General features: G+C 39.4%; 2 protein-coding genes across 8 annotated transcripts in view; one reads left to right on the top strand and one right to left on the bottom strand.

Annotated features, from left to right (window-relative positions):
• LOC145286001 (uncharacterized) overlaps positions 1-23,574 on the bottom strand; it is a 273,253-nt gene that overhangs the window by 160,111 nt on the left and 89,568 nt on the right. For all 7 annotated transcript variants that reach the window (XM_080134598.1, XM_080134595.1, XM_080134594.1 and 4 more), the window contains exon 5: positions 12,428-12,565. In XM_080134598.1, the coding sequence (XP_079990724.1) occupies positions 12,428-12,565 (138 nt within the window). The remainder of the gene's footprint in view (positions 1-12,427; positions 12,566-23,574) is intronic.
• On the top strand, positions 16,748-22,035 carry LOC145286350 (uncharacterized). Its single transcript, XM_080135289.1, has 3 exons — positions 16,748-18,689; positions 18,914-21,478; positions 22,002-22,035. Exons 2-3 carry the CDS (start codon positions 20,112-20,114, stop codon positions 22,033-22,035), a joined length of 1,401 nt encoding a protein of 466 aa, XP_079991415.1. The 5' UTR covers positions 16,748-18,689; positions 18,914-20,111.

A 23,574-nucleotide genomic window follows, 5' to 3' on the forward strand; every position in this document is an offset into this window, starting at 1 on the left:
TGCGTTGCGACGAGTTGATTGGTCAATAGTTCTGCACCACATCCAAGTTGACGCAACTTAGAGTTTTGAGTAATTGGTTGGTCCAGTCTCCAACTCTAAGAAAAACTCGCCATGAATATACAAACAAAATACAAAAAAGTGATGTTGAGGTCACTGATGATCTTGCTTGAAGAACTTTAGAATTTTCTTTGAGCTTTTGTTCTTTAAAAGAGGTTAAATTGAAGATACTTTCTTCTGGGTCATTTTTTTCCCCAGTTTTCAATCGGTTGATTGCTTCCGTCTCCATCTGAAGAACCTCTATAGATTTGTTTTTATTATTTGTATTATTCAAATTACTATAGAATAAGAAACAACAAAATGGAACTTCATTCTATATTAATAAACAACTTTATGTGTCATCCTCGTTAGTAGCGTATAGATGAGAGAAATGGGTTAGTAGGTGGAAGTGCTTTTGTGTAAAGATAGATTTAATATCATGCCGGCTGGTTGAGGAGAGAATAGTTCAGTTTACACGTGTAATGCTTGTAGTCGTCAGGACAAAGGAGGCTGGTTTAAGGAGAAAGTAAGGGAAAAGTATTCAGTGTACGTGTTGTCGTGGGTGTGTGTGTGTGTGTGTTGGTATGTTGATGAGAGTAGTTCTGTAAGCATGATAAATAACGTTCGTTTGGGTACTGTGATAGACAGAGAGGACCTACCTTAGAAACGGGCGAGAATCTGTCTTGGCAGCAGGCTGAAAGACAGAAAAGAAAAAAAAGAGGCCCAAGATGGTGGCTGTTATCTTTTAAAGCCTCCGGTCACACATAGATCTCGAACAGTCTCGTGTGGTATATGCAAATTGGGTGTGCCCGAAACATTATAAAAGGTGAGTCGCTGGGAGGAGTGGGAGAAGTGTTTAAGACATGCGAATAGAGAACGTCGACGTGTATCTTGTGACAACAAACTCTACTCGACTCAACTTGTGACTAGTGAACCTCTGCTTGACGTTTTAACCAAAAAGTTTTGTTGCTTTGCGTTAGATAAAGACTTCTGATACAAGCTATTCCGGCTGTATTCTAATTATGGCTCTAAGACAGTTTGACCTCCGACTCATCCCCGAGTTCAGTGGCACATCAATGGACGTTCCAATAGTAGAATGGCTAGAGGATGTAGAGTTAACGTGTGAGCTGTGTGAGGTAACCAGGATGGAGCGAGTACTGCCGTTGCGGCTGAAGGGTGCGGCTTATGAGACGTATCGGCAACTCTCGGAGGACCAACGGAGTGACCTCAATGAAATCAAATGTGCCCTTGTAAAGGCTTGCGGGACGGATTCGTTTACGGCATTGGAGCAGTTCAGCTCCTGCCGCCTTCGGCCAAAGGAGACCGTGGATTTTTTTTTTTTTTTTTTACACAGGCATCACCACATTATCAAGGCCAAGAGGCCACTCGAGGATAAGGGTTAAAGAATGTACAGTAGAAATTGAACAATATAGTAATCAATTCGGTAAATTTGTTAACTTATATGGAATGGCTCATCAAGAACTTGTTTATGTTAGACTTGAAGACAACCATATTGTAGTCAGCCGGAAAGCAGGAAAACGGAAGACAATTCCACAGGTGAGCAGTTCTAAGAAAAAAGCTTTGTTCATAGAATCTACGTTTAGGTTTAGGCACAGATAAAGAGGTGGGGGGAATTATTGATAGTGTTTTCAGCTAGACGAGTGTTTCTTGTGAAAGTTTGGCGAGGGGGGACCATAGACTGAAGCTCAGTTGAACACTTTCCATGAAAATAACGATACATCAGAGACAAACTCGCAACATCTCTTCTGTGAGATAGAGGTTGCAAGGAAGAGAAAAGGACATCTCCTACGAGGCTACAAAGTCTATTTTGAACTCTATCAAGGCAGGGCAAGTCCTTCTAGCAGCTCCTGCCCAGATGTGGCAACAGTATTCCATCCTTGGACATAACTGGCTCTTATATAGATAGAGAATTGCATCAGCAGTGAGATATCTACTGGATCGATAGAAAGATCCTACCATTTTTCCAGCGGCCTTGGCAACAGATTTGATGTACGTGTTCCATTTAAGATCAGGAGTAATGGTCAAGCCCAGAAGTTTGTCAAAACTTGAGGCCTCCTGAAGACGAGAGCCATTCATTTCAATTGATGCCAGATGAAGGATCAGAGTGTTGATGATGTAAAGAGAGAAGCTTGGTTTTAGATGCATTAAAAGTAACCAACCACTCCTTTCCCCATTGTACCACATGCTCCAGATCAGAGGAGAGAGAAATGGTAGTGTCATCAGCATAAATGTCTACAAATGATGTAAGGATGTGATTTGGAAGATCATTAATGTAGATCAGGAAAAGAGTTGGGCCCAGGATGGACCCCTGAGGGACTCCAGCATTAATGCTGTGAGCTTCTGATTTTTGCCCCTCAACTACTACTCTTATGAACCTATCAGAAAGAAATGATTTAATAATTGAGAAGACATTTCCAACAATACCATAGCTAGAGATCTTGTGAAGTAAACCTTTATACCATACCCTATCAAAGGCCTTAGATATGTCAAGAGCAATTGACCTAGAAAGGTTGCCTCCGTCGAGAGATTCACTAATCCTATGAGATATAACTGTAAGCACATCTGCTGTAGATCTAGCAGAAGGAAAACATATTGAATGTCACTAAGAAGGTTATTTTTGTTTAGATGGTTGATTACTTCTCTATTTAACACAGATTTCAGCAACTTACTCATAACACACAGGAGACTGATTGGTCTGTATTGAGAGGGGGATGAGCGATCACCTGAATTCTTAAATACAGGGCATACTGATGAGATTTTCCAGGATGATGGGAAGCTATTCTCCTTAAGACAACATTTAAACAGTTTTGTAAGTATGGGCGCTAGTTCTGGTTGAAGTTTTTTGATAACTATAATTGGAATACCGTCAGGGCCTGTTGCTTTACTGGAATCAAGGTTTTTGATTAGCTTGGCAACATCACATACAGATATATGTATATCACATAGTGTGTTTTCTGATACAGGAGGAAATATTAGGGATTGGCGGCCTTGGTCGCAAAGGGTAGAATTAGCTGCAAAGTTCTTGGCAAAGAGTTTGGCTTTGTCTGAAGCTGACGAAATTACCTCAGGCCCATTGATGATGGTTGGGATAGAGCACACGCTTCTGTTCAGGATTCTGTTTGCTATTTGCTAAAACTGGTGGGAACTAAGCCGCTGCTCAGCTACTTTGGACTTTACGGGCTGAGCATCAACTCTCTCACGATGAGTTTTTGACAAATTTGCAGCGGCTAGCATGCCTGGTAGGTGATAAATGGAGCCTTCGTGAATGGATTACCATGCCATGATAAGGGACTTTTGTGAGCCTCAACCCGAATGGACAAGCTATCATTGAAAGAGCTGCTTGAGAGGGCTTGTGCCGTGCTGATGGATACCAGAGATGAGGAGGTCGTCGCCGCGGTGCAACCTCGAGAGGCTGCACGTACACCACTGCCTACAGCTAGCGAGAACTCCGGAAGTGTTAACTGCTGTAGATGCGGGGGCCCAAACCATTGGGCCCGTGATTGCCTTTCATCGCAGTCGACCCAGAAGCCTAGCGGACCGCGGTGTCACAAATGCAAAAACTGGGGACATCTGGCTTGCGTCTGTCAGGGAAACAGGCTAGGGGAGGAAGTTACAGCGCCAGTCTTCTCCCCAGATCGTCATTAAACAAGGCACTACCTGCAGTGAGCATACACGTTAACGGGCGTGAGTGCCATGTGCTTGTGGACACGGGTTGCGGCCAGACATTTGTGCGCAAAGAATGTTGCGACACTTGGAAAACGACAATAACTCCGGTGCTGACTGTAGGCGGGAGCTCGTTATCCTCTTGCGGAGAAGGTGTCATCCACATAAGCATCGATAGCGGACCTGAAGTAGCCGTGCAAGCTCTGATTATGGACAGGGAGCTACTTGGGTACGATTTACTCTTAGGAATGGACGCAATTGTGCAGCTGGGCAGAGTTGTAGTAGATGGAACCAGGAATGTGACGTTCTCCCAACGCGAAGAGTGCATTTGCACTGCACTCAACCTAGATAAGTCTGATTTTCGTGCGGAGTTCGACTAGTGCACAAAGTCCTGGACTGTGGCTTCGAAGTGGTCGAATGAACAACCACAAGAGAATTTTTTCAATAGAGTGCCAGAGTACAAGATTTCCTCCAGAGCTCGCGTAGAGTATGATATGGAACTACAGACCTGGATCGACAATGGATGGCTGGTTCCTTAGCTTGAGAAGGCAATGGAGCCTCCAAAGTGTTTAATCCCACTAATGGCGGTCGTCCAGCCAAACAAACAAAAAGTGAGGCCGGTGCTTGATTACAGGGGATTAAACAAACACGTGGACCCCTTTATGGCCCGCGCAGATGTGTGCGCTGATAAATTATGGGAATGGCGGCAAGTAGGGTTTAATGTGTGCATGCTTGATCTTCGGAAGGCGTACCTTCAAGTGTGTGTACACCAGTCACTATGGCCTTATCAGACATTTCTGGTTAAAGGGAAGAGATACTGCTTAACCTGTATGGGGTTCGGATTCAATGTGGCGCCATCAATTATGCAAACGATTGTTGACATCATTCCCATTCTGGCTCATGACGTGAATGAAGGGGTTGTATCTGCGATGCATGTAGAGGAGCATCTCTGCAACTTTGGACTTCTCAGTAAGGAGCTGGAGAGACTACAGGATGGTGCACGGGTGCTCGGTTTACAGGTCCAGGGAGAAGACGGCGTCCTGCATTGGAAATGGGGAAATGAAGTCCCAGACATGTCCCGTGAAGAAACATATTTTCTTGGTGCAGAAAACTGGTTGGACACCTCCCTATGGGTGGCTGGCTTTGTGTTGCAGTGGCGTTCATACAGAGGAGAGCGTCTGAGGTCACCACTGGGTGGGACGATGTGGTACATGACGCCCCTCTCAACACAATGTTAGAGGAAGTCCTCACCAGAGTGCACAAGGAGGACCCTGCGCAGGGCAGATGGTGCGTCAACAGCTTGGACCTGAGTGTGTGGGTTGATGCGAGCTCTCTTGCCACGGGCGTATCAATAGTCTATGATGGGGTTGTGGTGGAAGATGCCTGCTGGTTACGCCCAAAACGGGACTCTCAGCATATAAAGCTGGCAGAGCTTGATGCCATCATCAAGGGTATAAACTTGGTAAACTGCTGGAAGTCGACTACCCTGCGGTTGTTTATAGATTCTACCTGTGTCCACAAGTGGATTTCGGACACCCTTACTGGGAGGGCTAGAATACGAACTAAAGCTACGAGTGAGATGCTCATCTGATTACAGCTCAATACCATCATGAGGATCAAAAAGAATATGCGCTGTCAATAGAAATCTCTGGTCAGATCCAGCCTGAACAAGGCCGATTGTTTAACAAGAGTTCCCCGCAGATGGATTCACGCCTCTAGAAGAACCATTGAACCAATACAACCGGCCTGTGCCGCAGCGGCGTGTTCTGCTCAGTTTGATCGAATCAAGGAAGTCCACCACCAAAGTGGACATCCAGGGATCAAGCGAACCTTGTATGAGTCGGATGACCCTGAAGTATGAAAAGCAGACATCAATCCATCGCCCCAGCATGTGTTCGCTGGGAAAAAGGAAAACTGGACGTAAAGAGCCACTGGAGCCAGCTGGCGATAGATGTTACTCACCACAACGGCAAAGATTACCTAATTCTCATTGACTGTGGCTCATCTGGGTTTGCAATATGGCGTGCCCCATCACATTAAGGACTTACAGCCGACAACACGCTCGCGACTACCCATGAACAACGGAAGCGAGTCTGACTCCGAGTCAGGGACCAGTGAGACATCGCTCTTGTTCACAGCAGCTCCCTTAGGTGACTGACATCAGTAGCCTCCCAGTAAAAGCGGTATTCTTCAACCCCCAGTCCGCGGACGAGAACTTAAGTGAAGAAGAGGCATCGTTCCCCTTCGGAGAAGCACCCGGCGACGGCGATCACCATTGCCATTTCTGTGATCATGAGATCAGGAGGAGGTTCGATAGACATAGAAAGGATCTGTCTTGGCAGAAAAGGTTGAAAGACAGAAAAAGAAAAAAAAAGAGGCCCAAGATGGCAGCTGTTATCTTTTAAAGCCTCCAGTCACGCGTAGATCTTGAGCAGTCTCATGTGATATTGCAAATTGGGTGTGCCCGAAACATTATAAAAGGCGAGTCGCTGGGAGGAGTGGGAGAAGCATTTAAGACATGCGAATAGAGAATGTCGACATGTATCTCATGTTGTGAACAACAAACTCTACTCGACTCAACTTGTGACTAGTGAACCTCTGCTTGATGTTTTAGCCAAAAAATTTTGTTGCTTTGCGTTAGACAAAAACTTCTGATACAGGTATCACATGTAATACAGGCACCACATGTGGAAACAAATGGGAGAAAGTCACCATGTTAGCTTGTTGTACTCATGTTCAGCATGGGTCAAAGCCCCAGACTAATGTCTGCGGCCAGCTGGAGTGAGAAGGAAGGAGACAGGGGGGAAAAAAGGAAGGTTTGTGATTTTGCCTTTTATGTACTCGGTCACGTGGTTGAGAGCTTACTTGTGATTTGACAAGCCAGGGAGAAAATGGATTTCAAATCTCAAGCCACTAAATTTATAAAACATGTAAGAAATATAAGATGTTTGGTTCACTTTTATTTTATTCTTAGCTTCTTTGTTCTTAACTATGGATTTTTATTTGAACATTCATAAAACAGAGTACATAGACAACCTGTGAACCAAATATACTTGATGAACCATCTTGGTTATTTCCTATTTTATGTTTGTTTATGAACCATCTTGGTTATTTCCTATTTTATGTTTGTTTATGAACCATCTTGGTTATTTCCTATTTTATGTTTGTTTATGAACCATCTTAGTTATTTCCTATTTTATGTTTGTTTATGAACCATCTTGGTTATTTCCTATTTTATGTTTGTTTATGAACCATCTTAGTTATTTCCTATTTTATGTTTGTTTATGAACCATCTTGGTTATTTCCTATTTTATGTTTGTTTATGAACCATCTTGGTTATTTCCTATTTTATGTTTGTTTATGAACCATCTTAGTTATTTCCTATTTTATGTTTGTTTATGAACCATCTTGGTTATTTCCTATTTTATGTTTGTTTATGAACCATCTTGGTTATTTCCTATTTTATGTTTGTTTATGAACCATCTTAGTTATTTCCTATTTTATGTTTGTTTATGAACCATCTTGGTTATTTCCTATTTTATGTTTGTTTATGAACCATCTTAGTTATTTCCTATTTTATGTTTGTTTATGAACCATCTTGGTTATTTCCTATTTTATGTTTGTTTATGAACCATCTTGGTTATTTCCTATTTTATGTTTGTTTATGAACCATCTTGGTTATTTCCTATTTTATGTTTGTTTATGAACCATCTTAGTTATTTCCTATTTTGTTTGTTTATGAACCATCTTGGTTATTTCCTATTTTATGTTTGTTTATGAACCATCTTGGTTATTTCCTATTTTATGTTTGTTTATGAACCATCTTAGTTATTTCCTATTTTATGTTTGTTTATGAACCATCTTGGTTATTTCCTATTTTATGTTTGTTTATGAACCATCTTAGTTATTTCCTATTTTATGTTTGTTTATGAACCATCTTGGTTATTTCCTATTTTATGTTTGTTTATGAACCATCTTGGTTATTTCCTATTTTATGTTTGTTTATGAACCATCTTAGTTATTTCCTATTTTATGTTTGTTTATGAACCATCTTGGTTATTTCCTATTTTATGTTTGTTTATGAACCATCTTGGTTATTTCCTATTTTATGTTTGTTTATGAACCATCTTAGTTATTTCCTATTTTATGTTTGTTTATGAACCATCTTGGTTATTTCCTATTTTATGTTTGTTTATGAACCATCTTAGTTATTTCCTATTTTATGTTTGTTTATGAACCATCTTGGTTATTTCCTATTTTATGTTTGTTTATGAACCATCTTGGTTATTTCCTATTTTATGTTTGTTTATGAACCATCTTAGTTATTTCCTATTTTATGTTTGTTTATGAACCATCTTGGTTATTTCCTATTTTATGTTTGTTTATGAACCATCTTGGTTATTTCCTATTTTATGTTTGTTTATGAACCATCTTAGTTATTTCCTATTTTATGTTTGTTTATGAACCATCTTGGTTATTTCCTATTTTATGTTTGTTTATGAACCATCTTGGTTATTTCCTATTTTATGTTTGTTTATGAACCATCTTAGTTATTTCCTATTTTATGTTTGTTTATGAACCATCTTGGTTATTTCCTATTTTGATGTTTGTTTATGAACCATCTTGGTTATTTCCTATTTTATGTTTGTTTATGAACCATCTTAGTTATTTCCTATTTTTTTTTTTTTATGAACCATCTTGGTTATTTCCTATTTTATGTTTGTTTATGAACCATCTTAGTTATTTCCTATTTTATGTTTGTTTATGAACCATCTTAGTTATTTCCTATTTTATGTTTGTTTATTCCTGTGCGAAAAAGTGGAAAATTGTAGCAGTTGAAACTTGCTAGCAGGCAAGGGCAATATCTCGCAGCTCGAGATGTAAATCAACCAGGTCCCTTGCTTGTCGAATCACAAGTCAGCTCTCAATCATGTGACTGAGTACATAAAAGGTGAAATCAGCAACTCTTCTTCCTTTTTTCTTCCTGCTGACTTGAGCCAGGCTAACGTGAGTACTACAAGCCAACATGGCTATCGTCAAAACTTGCTTCCACGTGCACATCACACAGTACTCTTTCCTACCATTAGTCACTAACCCTTTACCATGTCTCTACAATCGGACACATGCTCCTACAACACTGAACACTTTTCTCTCTATATAGGCTTTTTTACTCACTACATAGACACACACTGAATACCTTTCCCTGTTCTTTTTCCATTAATCGACTTAGGCTATCTACTCGCAGAACTGTCTAATTGTTTATTCCGACTACAAACATGTGTAAACTAAGCTATTCTCTCTGTCAATAAGCCGGTATAATATTCATACTATCCTTACACACAAGAACACTTCCAACTACTAATCCATTTTTTCTTGTGCATGCTACTAACAAAGATGACAAGGCTCTTTAGTACAGGTGGTAATGTGTATGAATCTATGAGGAACAGGCTATATCCTAAGAATGGGGAAACTAATGTTTTTACATCACAATATAAAAATACTCAACTTTAAATACCGAGGAGACTATGAGAGCAGAAAAGGCAGGCAGTAAGGTGCAAAACTTCAACTTATAGTTAATAGTTATTCACTAAAAGAATTACAATTTGTACTTTGTAGTTGGTTTGTAGTTTTTTTCTTATCTAATTGTTTAATTATATTCATTTAAGAATTGGAAATTGTACTTTGTATTTTGTAATTTTATTTTAAAATGATAAAGGGGAAGAAGCCATAATAATGGCCATACACTTAACAAATATTTATTTTGTTAATGTGTCAAGGCCATCTGATGAGTAACTTGGCAGTGATGAGATGGTTTAAAAAATCAGCTGATTACCGATTACCGATTAATCGGCAAAGTGGCTAATTAGGCTGATTACAGATTACCTGCCGATTAATCAGTACATCTCTACAGATATAATGGACAACATGTGACAACAATACTTCATACATGGGCAAATGGTGGCTTTGTAAAGATATAGGAGCTCTCTTGTGTAAGTAATTTTCTAGTATAATAGAGAGAGCTAACGTTTTTGCAGCACCCTTAGCAATGTCCCCAATGTATTTATTCAAATTTATGTTGCCTGTGAATGTTAGGCCAAGAAGTTTGAAAGATGAGCTCTCAGGTATTTGTCATAGCAATTGATAATTGAGAAGGTTTTTGTAGTTTTTGAAAGAAAGAAGCTAAGTTTTAGTTGAATTAAATGTTACCTTCCATTTATGGTCTCATTCTACGACAGACTGAAGGTCATTTTCTAGAATTTCTGCTATTGCCTTCAATATACAATTTTTCTTCATGTCTATTAGGGTGTCAGGGAGGTCATTTATGAATATCTTGCATTTAATTTCTATTTAATCCATTGCGTATGCACTATTGGGATGTGGAGGTTTTGAAACACTAGTACACATGCATGGCTTTTCCTACTTTCCGTTCATACACATTTGTAGGCAAATAATATTCAGTTCCAGTCGATGCCTTAATGTAGACAGACCTACATTTACTCTTGCATCTTGTCATGGTGATGAGGGTCAAGAATCAGCGTAAAAGGCGACTTATGGAACTTTGATTCAATTAGATTTCTACTAACATCAAACCAACTTACCTTGTTGCCTAATTCTTAATTAATTGTTTAAATTCCTGTATTCTTTAAATTCCTGTCTTATTTTTAAATTTTTTAAAATATTTTTAAATGTTTAAATTCCTGTATTATTAGCTGGAATAAAAGAAGATAAGAGTTACTTTTTCTATATAATAAGATCAACTTTATTTAACAGGAACATAGTTCCTGTTAAATAAAGTTGATCTTATTATATAGAAAAAGTAACTCTTATCTTCTAGTTCCTGTTAAATAAAGTTGATCTTATTATATAGAAAAAGTAACTCTTATCTTCTTTTATTCCAGCCAATATAGTTAAACACATACACACACACATATGTTGTTATTTCAACCTCAAGGTGTATTTACTCTTAAATCATTAACAGTTGTTTCTTATAGACAGGATAAACAAATTATCCAGCCCATGTCATCAGACAATTTAAGCCAAAAATGAATAAGAAAAAAGTTTTTAATTACATATGGGTATTAAAAACCAAGATTTGGAGTAATGGATGAAGAGGGGAAGAAGAGAGAGAGAAAAAGGAAAAGGGATGGGGGGGAGGAGAAAAAAGGTATATTTAAATAAATGAAAATTAGAATTTTAAAAATCTTGACTATCAGCACCCCCCCTACCACTGCCAAGACTTGTAGACACTTTGACCCATTTCCGACTTTGGTGACTTGCACAATCCATTACCTGTTTTACCTTTCAGCACCTTTTCATGACACGGCGGAACATACAATTCTGTTATTTATCCTTTTCTATCTCCTCTTATTTTACCATATTATCCCTTTCTTTTTTATTTTATCCCTTTTAACAAACAACTTCTTGACATCTTCAATTTTCTTTATTTCCTTCTCTCTTTTTTAATTCTAATTTAATTTATTTAAATATACCTTTCTCCCCCTCCCCCATCCCTTTTCCCCTCTCCCCTCTCTATCCATTACACAAATCCTGGTTTTTAATACCCATATGTAATCAAAAATTTTTTCTTATTCATTTTTGGCTTAAATCGTCTGACGACATGGGCTGGATAATTTGTTTATCCTGTCTATAAGAAACAACTTGTAATGATTTAAGAGTAAATGCACTTTGAGGTTGAAATAATAAAAACATTTAATTCTACTAACGTATTGAGCACTCTTTTTACCCTGTTTTTTTACCAAATATACTTCTTATATATATATATATATATATATAAGTATATTTGGTAAAAAAAAACAGGGTAAAAAGAGTGCTCAATACGTTAGTAGAATTAAATGTTTTTATTATATATATATATCTCCATCTGAATGAATCAGAGGAGATTGCAAATTGCATTGTGATGATGACTGAATTTATTGCATTTATAACCTGAAAGTTTCATCTCTTTGTTGCAGATATTGATGGTGTGAAACTAAGAAAGGTACCCTTGTCATGGACATTCATCAGAAGCAGAGATGCGTTATTGAATTCTTGGCAAAGTGCATTGAGAATGGTAGTTACTATGTAAAAAAATAAATTCTGGAGCACAAAAGGTCACTTGTTTTAATGATATCACTCCCGTCTTCTTAGGTCTCCAATTTTTTGAGTTAAAATAATAGGTGGCTTTACTTTTGGAACGACCCTCATTAGTGGCCGACAAAACAAAATCTGATCTCGACATTCAACATACACCAACCACTCTACACCCTTTTTCTACAAAGACTCAAACTATGAACAAACATTTTATATTTTCTTATCTTTGTAAAATTCCTTCTTTGTAAATATTTCTTTAGTGAATTTATGCTTTTGTATTCATTTGGATGTGGTTATAATATTACATTCCTCCCACTCGTGATTGTTTTCCTAAAAATTTTCTCTAAAACCAACTAACCCAAAAAATTCTTCTTAAAAAGAAGAATCCTATAACAAGCCTTCTTAATGAGAGAGAGAGAGAGAGAGAGAGAGAGAGAGAGAGAGAGAGAGAGAGAGAGAGAGAGATTCCATTGTAAGAAAGAAAAGTTTTAAAAGAAAGCTTCTGCTAACTTTTTACTCTTATTTTTCTATTATATTCCTGTGCATGGTGAGTAATGCCAAAACTTTATAAAATAAAGCTATATTAGCAAAAAGAAAATAATCAAAATAATTTTACCTTACTTAAACAAAGTGATACTGTATCACAATATTTTGTTATTTCAGCTGGTTCAACTCCAAGTCCAACTGAGGCATTCAGTAGTCGAGCACCATCAAAATGCACCAGGATATTCTTTTCTTGAGCTAATTCATAAACCTGAATAACAAATAATGAATTAAACGTTTTCTCAATATTTTCTAAAGTTTTCAATTATTTTTTCCATGCAATTTAAATATTTAAATTATTTTTTATTTCTCGATTATAAATTCTTTATTTAGAATTTTTTCAGAAAAATAAAAAAATAAAAATTTTATAAAAAGCCAAAATAGAAAAAGTATTCATTTTAAAATAAAAAAAATATTTAATCACAAAAACAAATGATGATTTTATCACAAAAAACAAATGATGATTTTATCACAAAAAACAATGATGATTTTCTCACAAAAACAAATGATTTTATCACAAAAAAAAAATGATTTTATCACAAAAAACAAATGATGATTTTATCACAAAGAGCAAATGATGATTTTATCACAAAAAAAAAACAAATTTTATCACAAAAAAACAAATGATTTTATCACAAAAAAACAAATGATTTTATCACAAAAAAACAAATGATTTTATCACAAAAAAACAAATGATTTTATCACAAATGATGATTTTATCACAAAAAAACAAATGATTTTATCAGAATGAACAAATGATGATTTAATCACAAAAAAAAACAAATGATGATTTAATCACAAAAAGACAAATGATTTTATCACAAAAAACAAAGTTATATCAATGTTGACAAAAAAAAAATAACACGTAGCATATTTTAGTTTTAACAAAGACACGAAGAAGAAAGACCGTCTGTCTTTATTTACGTTTTGAGAAGAAATACATATCACAATTTTTATATACAAACTAAGGGAAGTAATTCTAAGTTACACAAAAATTTTATATCATTGAAACGTAACACATCATAAGCCTATACATGGAGAAAGGAAGGCAACTCTTTACATAGCCATGTAAAGAGAGATAACTGTTGCAGTTTTCAAAGTATTAAAACCTGATTAACATTATAATTTCCAATAACATGGACATTCTTGGGCAATCCCTGTTGTTTGCAGGAGACAACATGGAATGCAAATATCCGGAAAAATCTTCAGTACAATTTCTCCCAATGATAGACAGGAGATAAAGTCTGTATCCTGCCCACCCTAGATTATCATCAAAACACAACATGCCAACTATCATAACTTGTGATCAACCGCTATTTTGAAAGGCGTCTGAAATTGTGAATGCTGTTACATATGATAGTCCAATTAGGGATGTGATACTGTTGGTTGGCAGCATAAATGTGTTGGGTACCATTGAGACATTGATGGATGGCAAGGAGATCATGGAGACAGTATATGGTGAAAATGCTGTCATACACATGATGAGCAGAATAGTAGTGCAACAAACATTTTATGGCCTTATGCTGGTGGACCAGTGTCTCACATGTCAGATTGTTTCCAATATCATGGAGGATGAACCTGGTTTTCAGGACTAAGTGGAAGAACTTGAGCGATTGTACATGTTGGAGACTGGTGAGTGTGATTTAGATTTATTGTTGGAATCAAATTGCATAGACAGAATTTACAACTCTTTAACTGAGAAAAAGGATAAACTGATAAGGACCTCCAAAACAGCAAAGTATTAGTAAACTATCAGCATATGCTAGATATAGCTAGGGCACTTGTTTCAACTAATCAGATGGGGTCTTGGTGTTAGGTAAACACTGGGCAATGCAGTTATTCAGTTATCGGTTTATTTATCTATCTATCTATTTATCTAACTGTATATCTATCTAACAGAGTAAACGATGGGTTGGGTCATGGGAGACAATAGGTTGAGTGAGCATGCAGATGCAGAGGAAGTCAAAGGGTAATGCTGTGACAGGAATTTATACCAGAGGTGTCTGAATGGGGATCAGAAGTGACGTGTAAGGTTTGAATGAGCTGAGTTAATTTTAGTGAGTTATTTTTATTGAGTTATTTTTTTGAGACACCAAAGAGACAGGATAGGTTAAACCAGTCTCTCAATAAAGGAATGACAGTTTCAATATGGAGACAGAGAAACCCAAGCCATATTGCATGCGGCTTACTATAACAGAATCCAACTACCCCAAGACATTGATGAATCCCCCAAAAGGAGCAGCAGAAACAAGTATGTCGTTATGTTGCTCTGATGTTCGTATATTCTATGTTCTAATGTTTGTTCACACACAGAGACCAGACAAGTCATAGCCCATTAAAAAAGACTTAAAGAAGACCATTAAAAAAAGTTAAATACATAGTTCAGATGGCACATAACTAGATAAGAATGAGACACACACTTTTTAACATCTCAGTGTTGTCTCAGCTTGCCTGCCAATATTCGTGGCTACTGGCCATCCAAATTATTTTAAGTCAACTCGTCTATATCTCAAGAAGACAACAATCCTAAAGGACATCAGGAGTTCCACTTTCATATAATCTGATGCAGCAGCCAATAATGTGTTGGTCTTGGCTCCAATCTTGTAATCAAGCAGACACAATCTTGACTCCAATCTTGTAATCAAGGCAGGTTGATGCAAGGGAGTGATATGTCCAAGCACTAGAGAACAATCTGAGACATGTCATCCACTGTGTCATCCCTTTACAACCTCATCATACAAGATTTAAAAAAATTTTTTTTTTTTTACATTTTCACCCCAAACAAGGCACATTGCCACTTTGGTGTAGGGGGCTACTATCAGGGGAAACAACTACTGAGGTACTATGTAGGGATTTGGGCAGCAAGATGTTGGTTCACATACCACTTGAACTTCTGCATGTCAGTACAGTTGGGGAAGCAGTGACCTGGAATGGAATTCTAAAGTCTAGCGGTTCTGGGGAAGAAGCTACCGGAGTAGAAAGATCTTTTACATCTAGGGATCTCAACAGTGTGGGGGTGGGATTTTGCAGCTTGTCGGGTCTGTCGAGGGTGTTCACGTTGTGGGGGCACAAGTGCTTGCAGTTCATCAGAGAATTCACAATTAAAATACTTGTAGAACAGGCAGAGGGATGCAACATTTCATCGATGGGACAGAGGCTGAAGCTTAGATGCCAGTTTAGGGCCTATCAGATTTGCGACTCTCTTTTGAACCCTGTCAAGGAGCGAGAGACTAGTAGCCGATGCACCAGCCCAAATATGACAGCAATACTCCATACATGGGCGAATGGTGGCCTTATAAAGGTACAGGATACTTTCGGGTGTTAGTAGTTTTCTAGCACGGTAGAGAGAGCCCACCTTCCTTGCAGCGGCCCTGGCAATGCCCTCAATGTAATTGTTCCAACTTATGTTTTCTGTGAACGTTAGGCCAAGGATCTTGAAAGATGTACTCTCAGATAAAGAGTCGTTGGCCATTGCTATAAGTGGTAGAGAAGGTTTCTTGTAATTATTGAATGAAACCAGTTTAGTCTTGGCGGCATTGAACGTGACCATCCATTTTACCGAAGGAAGTTACATAACATTGAAAATAGATGAAATAGATCTCGGAAAAGTTGCAGAAAAACTAGACAGTTTACACCATTTTAAACTGATAAATCTTTACACAATATCATCACAAGAATTAATGCCAATGAAGACATCAATCTGCAGGACTTCTTCGAAATTGTACAAGAAATGGATGGACAATCAGTGTTCTCCTACTCTCACAAACGGAGTTTGAATGCAAAGAATGCAAGAATGTGAAAGTGTTGCAGATCATAACATTGGCCCAGCGTTCCTGTTTCAGAGATTTCTCATAGTCTATCTGACAGGAAATCTTTAGCTAGACGATGTCATGTTCTATGAACTGTATCTATATTCGATGTTTTTGTTTGAGGGAAAAGGCTTCTTGCATCAGGCAGACAAACCGCAACTTGCCAAAGAAACCAGAAACTATGTCAAAAAAAAAAATCAGACAGTGGTGTGCAGCAAAGCGTTCCAGTCACAGTATTAGATGGAGGATCTCTTTTTCCCCATCTGAAATGGAAGGAGAGAAGCATCTAGAGTTCAATTGCAAACGATTATGCTTCATTCACTGTCAAAAACTATGATAGAGCGACTGTGGTGTTCGATGGTTATGATGTTGAACCAAGCATAAAGGACTGTGTGCATCAGAGGCAAAGTCAAAAGTTGAACGTAAAGAAGAACATTACCAAGGTGAGAATATTTTCTGGGAAAAAGTATGACTTTTTGTCGAATGGGGCAAACAAACAGGCATTTTAATGAATGAAACAGATGTGATGTTATTCAAACAGAACGAGATGCTGATGTTGAGATTGCAAAGGCAGCCATCAGTATTTCTGCTTTCAGACCGATAAGCCTTATTGGAGAATCTTGCTGTTTCATAAAGATGTTTCCAAATGTACTGCACTCTATTTCCGCTCTGACAAGGTGACATCATACGTCTATAATATCAAGATTTTCAAACAAGTGTTTGGTGAAGCAATTTGCAATGACCTATTGTTTCTGCATGCCTTTACAGGATGTGGTTTGGTGTCCAGGTTGTTTGAGATTGGAAAGAAGTTGGGGTTCCAAAAAAGAGAAAAGACAATGAAAGACTGTTCAAAAGCAAATGCAGAATGTTGTGGAAATAGATCTAAGGCAATGATAGCACTGTTCAATGGAGATCAGAAGAATCAAGAAGATCACTGGCATCGATTATTTCTGCAAGTGATCACCACTTATCAAGGCCCGGAAGCCACTCAGGGATAAAGGTTATTGCAAGTACATTACGTTAGTGCGGAGATTTGATGAAGTGTTTACATAAGGGGGCGGTTCATTAGGAATTTGTTAACATTGGACTTGAACACATCTAAGTTGTAGTCCGGTGGGAAGCAGGCAGACGGAACAGAGTTCCACAGGCGTGTAGTTCTAAGAAAGAAGCTTTGTTCATGGAATCTGCGTTTTGATTTAGGCACAGATAAAGAGTGGGGGAAATTTTTCATGTTCATCATGCCAGAACTACTCCCTTCAACTGCCTCTGTCTGTAGATTTCATTCTCTGAGATTATGGAGTGGATAGGATGTAGTGATGAAATGGCACCATCTGAATGAGGATGGAAAGTACAAGGGGACAAACTTGGTCCACTGATGACAGACAAAATTCCCACTCCAGATGAACTGATTCAGATGATTCATTGCAACTGTTTAGAAGGATGCATTACGTTAAGGTGTACCTGCAGAAGGCATGAACTAGAATGGACCAGTGCATGTGGATATTGCCAAGATGGCAATTGTGACAATATGAAAAATTGCTTCAGGTATAAATGATGATGATGAAAAGGAGGAAGTGTGAACAACTTTGAAAAAACATTATGACTTAAGTAAATCGGGATGGGGATAACATAGATATAAGGGGTGATTCAACATCACAACCATTTCAAGTGAAAGATTGACACAGAAAATATGGGTAAAAAGCAAGATTTATTGGTTTATCATGAAAACTGACCGAGTTAGTGTTTTAAAATATAATTAAAACTGACTAGTAAGTCGAAAATATTTAACTTCAAGATTTGAAACTTTCCTATACTCAAATCTTGTCCAACTTTTAGTATGATGTAGAATAGACCCAACCTAACATAAAACCATAAAAAACATAATGTTGCAATGTTTTGTGTCAGTTGGTGCATTGACCCATCTAAATGGTTAATTTCCTGTTATCAAAAACAGTGTCTTATTAAAAGAGAATAACATATGGTATATGGTTAGAAAAGAAGAAAACGAAAAAAAAAAAAAGAAAAAGAAACGTACCGGGCATATCTGCATTGCTCTTCGGGAAAGAAAAAGGAAAGGATGGCCAGCGCATTTGTATACACGAAGGGCATTTTGGGAAGGCAGAGCATGATGGGAAAAGCTATTTTTTTCCTGTCTCTTCCTTTTTTTTTCTAGATAGGAGGATATAAAAGCTGGGAAAAATTCCCTGGGGCAGCAGAGAGAAAAGAGTCGTGAACATCTTCTCTTGAAAAGAATTTTGTATTGCTGATGTTCGGATTGTACAGTGTGACATTAGTGGCAAGAGGCCAGGTGTGGTCGATTGGAAAAGAAGAGGGCAGAAACGTACTGTTGTCGAGATAGTGACTCACTCCTTCCCGAACCCCAGAACCGAATCCTGATTATAACCCTAGAAGCTATTTCGGCGAGTCAAGCAGGTTAACATGGCTGACTGGAGACTCTCAACTCAGATGTTGAGACCCTTCACTGGGGAGGGTGACATAATTAAATGGCTGGAAAAATTAAAGATGGTGGCAAGGTTGCAAAAAATCGAAGACGTGGTCATCCTGCTGCCGCTCTACTCAGAGGGGGAAGCCCTCAAAATTTACCAGCAGATGCGCGATGAAGATAAGGGAGACCTTGCCTCAGTGGAGCAAAGACTGAAATTGGCTTTCGCCGAGAGTCCATTTGAAGCACTCAGCAAGCTTGAAGTTTGAGGTAGACCGGCGAGTCTGTTGACGTCTTTGCTGCGGAGATCAGAAGACTGGCAGGATTGGTTGGTTACATGGGGAGGAGTCTGGAGATGATGGTAAAGCTATACCTAGTGAATGGCTTCCCAGAAGAAATCTCTGCGAACATGCAGAGAATCACTGAGATCAATACGATGGAAGTGGACGATCTCTTGGTCCACGCCAGAGTCCTAGTCAAGAATTTCAAGGGCCCAATCGTGGCTGCAGCTGTGAGTGGAAATAAGTGCATGAGGCCCCACTTGAATGATGAGAGACAGGCAGCGAGGCGACAGGAGGGGAGGCCTGCCATCAAGTGCTTCCGGTGTCAGGGTCCTCACTTGCTCAAGGACTGCAAAGAGCCGAGACCGGGGGTCATCTGCTACCGATGTGGACGAGTGGGGCACATGAGCCGCTATTGCGTTACTGCACGGGACCAGGGAAAGGAGTGAAGAGGAGCCATTGCGCCAGTGGTTCCCCCTTCTATGTGGAAATGGCGCACAATGAAACGCTTCAGTTACCGGTAGTAGTCAATGGGAAGAGAGCCATGGCCCTTGTGACTCAGGCTGCACCACGACATTGGTAACGAAGAATGTTGCTAGATCATGGAGCGGAGCCAGGAGTATTAAGACCGTGGATGGCAGGGAGGTGAAATGCCTGGGAGAGACAACAGCAGAAGTACTTGTGCAAGGTGTGCCTATTGGACTACGAGCCCTGATATTGGATCGTCTGGTTGGTGATGTTGATGTGGTTTTAGGTGTAAGTGCGATCAACCAACTGGGGGGTGCTACGTTGAGAGGGGGCCAAGTAACTTTTGGATGCCTCGGCGCAGTAGGAATGGCAGGAGTGGAAGGTGATAGAAATATCAGAACACAAAAACCAGAGGCTTGCTGCATCGAGGACGAGGATTTCCTGGTGAGGTTCGATGGTGAGAGGTGGACGTTAGAATGGAAATGGATCTCCGGGCCTCAGGAACTATGAAACAAAGTAAGCTGCTACGAGAAAACACTGCGAGGAGAAAGAAGAAAATGATTCGAGGAAGAAGTGGAGAGATGGATAGAGAAGGGAATTCTGAAACTGTGGACAAGGGAAGAAAAAGGAGTGCTACCATTACTGGCGGTTGTTCAACCCACAAAGAATAAAGTTAGACCAGTACTGGATTTCAGAGAATTAAACAGATACGTAGCCTGCCACACTGGAAAGGGGATTGATGTATGCGAAGAGGTGATGAGGAAGTGGAGGAGGATGAAGCAGGCCACTAAGATTGTCGACCTGAAGTCGGCTTATCTCCAGATCCATGTAGATGAAAAACTCTGGAAACATCAATTGGTCCGGTACAAGGGGAAGTTGTATTGCCTGACGAGGTTAGGCTTTGGACTGAGCTCAGGCCCCAAAATTATGACTGCCGTGCTGAAGACGGTGCTGAGTAAAGACTGTACAGTGGACAAGACCACTAGTTCGTACATTGACAACATTCTCGTGGAGGAAGCAGAGGTGACAGCAGAGAAAGTGAGAGGCCATGTCGCGAGGTATGGGTTGACTGCAAAACCGGCGGAGTCCCTGGCTGGAGGAGCGGTGTTGGGGTTGAAACTATGCCGACATGGAAAAGGAAGCCTTGTCTTTAGACGAGGGAATCCAATACCCGAAATCGGAATCGACCTGACAAAACGAGAACACTTCTCGGTCTGCGGGAGACTGGTGGGACACTATCCAATCGCCAGCTGGCTCAGGATAGCGTGCAGCTTTATTAAACGACAAACGGGCACTGATGGCTGGGAGGGCCGTGTGACGAAGGAGGTCATGAACATGCTACAAGAAATCATCGCAAGAGTGACGAAAGAAGATCCAGTAAAGGGGGAATGGTACATCAGCGGCGGAGACGTGGGGGTGATTTGGTGTGATGCCAGCAGTCTGGCATTGGGCGTCGTATTAGAGATGGGAGGCATAACTGTGGAAGATGCAGTGTGGTTAAGGAAGAAAAACGACTATTCCCATATCAACGTAGCCGAACTGGAGGCCGCTATGAAAGGAATCAATCTGGCCCTGAAGTGGGGATTGAAAACGGTTGAAATCAAATCCGATTCAGCAACGGTAGTTTCATGGATCAGGTCAGCAGTGACTGGCGATAAGAGAGTTAGGACCAGAGGTGCTGCAGAAATGCTGATCAAGCGCAGGCTTGAAGCACTTGCGGATTTGATAGCGGAATTCCAGTTGAAGGTATCTGTAGTGCTGATCCCATCAGAGAAGAACAAGGCGGATTCAATGACATGGGTAAAGAAGGCCTGGCTGCAAGAGAGAAAGAAGGTTTCTTCAGTATGCTGTGCAGGGGAGGAAGTTAAAAAGTTACATGAAATGCACCACTTTGGTCGAGAACGGACGTTATTCCTGGCAAGAGAGGTTTACCCGGAAACCACCGAGAAGGAGGTCAGGGAGGTAGTGGAGCACTGTCAGGAGTGCCAATCGATAGACTCCGGACCATCCAGACATGAAGCAGGAGAGTTACACATTGCAGCGGACTGGAAGCGATTGGCCATTGATGTGACCCATTATCGCCATAAGCTGCATCTGTCGATGGTCAACTGTGGACTGGGGAAGTTTGCCATATGGAGAGAGATCAGGGCAGAAGCTGCATGGGCGATTGGAGGGGTCATTGAAGAAATATTTTTGGAAAGAGGGTCGGTTGGACAATGGCTCTGCTTTCCAATCAGAAGCCTTTAAAGAGGTGTGTGATAGGTGGGGAGTAAGGCAATTTTTCAGGGCAGCGTATCGGCCGAGTGGCAATGGGATAGTGGAGAGGAATCATTGCACCATCAAGGCTGCTGCGGAAAAAAGCAACATTTCACCCATGGAGGTGGTGTTTTGGTACAACATCTCACCGAAAACCAGACAAGATGAGACAACTGTGCCTCATAGAGCCATCTTCACATATAAGTGGCGGCATTCGTGCAACAAAACGGTAGGAATTGAGGGTGAAGAAGCTACCATTAAAGTGGGCGAGGAGGTGTAGGTAAAGCCCCCCCAATGCAAAATGTACCACTCGCTGGGGGAGGGTGGTCATAACGGGAACGCAGTGAAAGAACAACGCAATGGTGAATGGCATTCCCCGGCATATCCTAGACCTGCGTTGTGTAACCCTGCCAGTGCGCAGTGATGGCAGTGAAGAGGAGGAAGTCGATATCCACCAAGAAGCTAACGATGCACCCCAATTCGACTTAGCCCCACATTGTGGTTTTTTACAACTGGACGAGAATGTCTGTAGTGAACCTGAAAACGTCAACCCCCAAGAAGTTGTCCCCCAGAGGCCTCAACGTGAGAGGAGGAGGCCTGCTTGGATGAAGGATTATGAAGTGTCTTATTGATCTCAAAGATCAGTGGGGGGGGGGCGTGTAGGGTATATGGTTAGAAAAGAAGAAAAAAAAAAAAAAAGAAACGTACCGGGTGTATCTGCATCGCTCTTTGGGAAAGAAAAAGGAAAGGATGGCCAGCACATTTGTATACGCGAAGGGCATCTTGAGAAGGCAGAGCATGATGGGAGAAGCTATTTTTTTTCCTGTCTCTTCCTTTTTTTTTCTAGATAGGAGGATATAAAAGCTGGGAAAAATTCCCTGGGGCAGCAGAGAGAAAAGAGTCGTGAACATCTTTTCTTGAAAAGAATTTTGTATTGCTGACGTACAGATTGTGTGGTGTAACATTGGTGGCGAGAGGCCAGGTGTGGTTGATTGGAAAAGAAGAGAGCAGAAACGTGCTGTTGGCGAGAGAGTGACTCACTCCTTCCCAAACCCTAGAACAGAATCTTGATTATAACCCTAGTTTAGTTGTTAATAATTTACTTATTAATAATTTAGTTATCAATAATAATAATAAAAAAAGTTTCCAAAACTTTTAATCTATTAATACATGAGAATTTGCTTAGAATTTAAAAATTACTTTCTATTCAACAGTTTAAATGTTTGGAAAATTCCTTTCAAATTTCAAAATGTAACAAAATTAATTTATTCTTTTTAGCTTAATGAAAGATTAAAATGGCTGACTTCTCCAGGAAAATGCTTGCTGGGGGATTTAATTTCATAAATAAATAATTTTTTTTAATAGTTTTTTTTTTTTAAATCAATTTAATTTCACATTATTGCATTTTCATTTTGAATAAATATTTGCTTAATAAAAATAAGAATTCAATGTGTAATAATCAAAGTTATGGTAATGTGATAAATAAACAAATGCACATGAAAAATGGTCACGCAATTTTATTAACATTTAGGGGAAGTCGGGGTAAGTTGAGCCAATTTTCCATTTTGGCTCTTCAGAACCCAACCGACTAATTATTTTGCAAAGATGAGTGTATGATTATAAAATTCTTTTATTTGGGAACATTTTGAAACAAGTTGCAGTTTTCTGCTAGTACACCTAAACCGACCATGTGCTTTACAAAAATGCATATCAAATGGCTCAACTTGCCCCGACCATGGGGCAAGTTGATCCAACCTCTGGGGTAAGTTGTGCCACACAGGGGTAAGTTGTGCCACGCAAAAAATGTGTTGCAAATAAAGAAAAAACAAGCCCAAAATTGTTGCTGTGGTTATAAAACAAATTATAATAATGAAGTCGAAATGTTAATTACAGCGAATGAACCAGCACAAAATTTGAAACATATATCTGAAAGTAAGTTAATGAAGTTGCCACTGTGACAAGT

Source organism: Euprymna scolopes, chromosome 10 (assembly GCF_053919585.1).
Source record: "Euprymna scolopes isolate OS-2025 chromosome 10, ASM5391958v1, whole genome shotgun sequence".
Taxonomy (NCBI): Eukaryota; Metazoa; Mollusca; class Cephalopoda; order Sepiida; family Sepiolidae; genus Euprymna; species Euprymna scolopes.

Bases quoted from the DNA above. Each gene is read 5' to 3' on its own strand.
- LOC145286350 (XM_080135289.1), top strand. From the start codon at position 20,112: ATGAGGAAGTGGAGGAGGATGAAGCAGGCCACTAAGATTGTCGACCTG. The intron at 21,479-22,001 runs GTTTGCCATATG...GGCATATCCTAG, and splicing joins GTCAACTGTGGACTGGGGAA to ACCTGCGTTGTGTAACCCTG.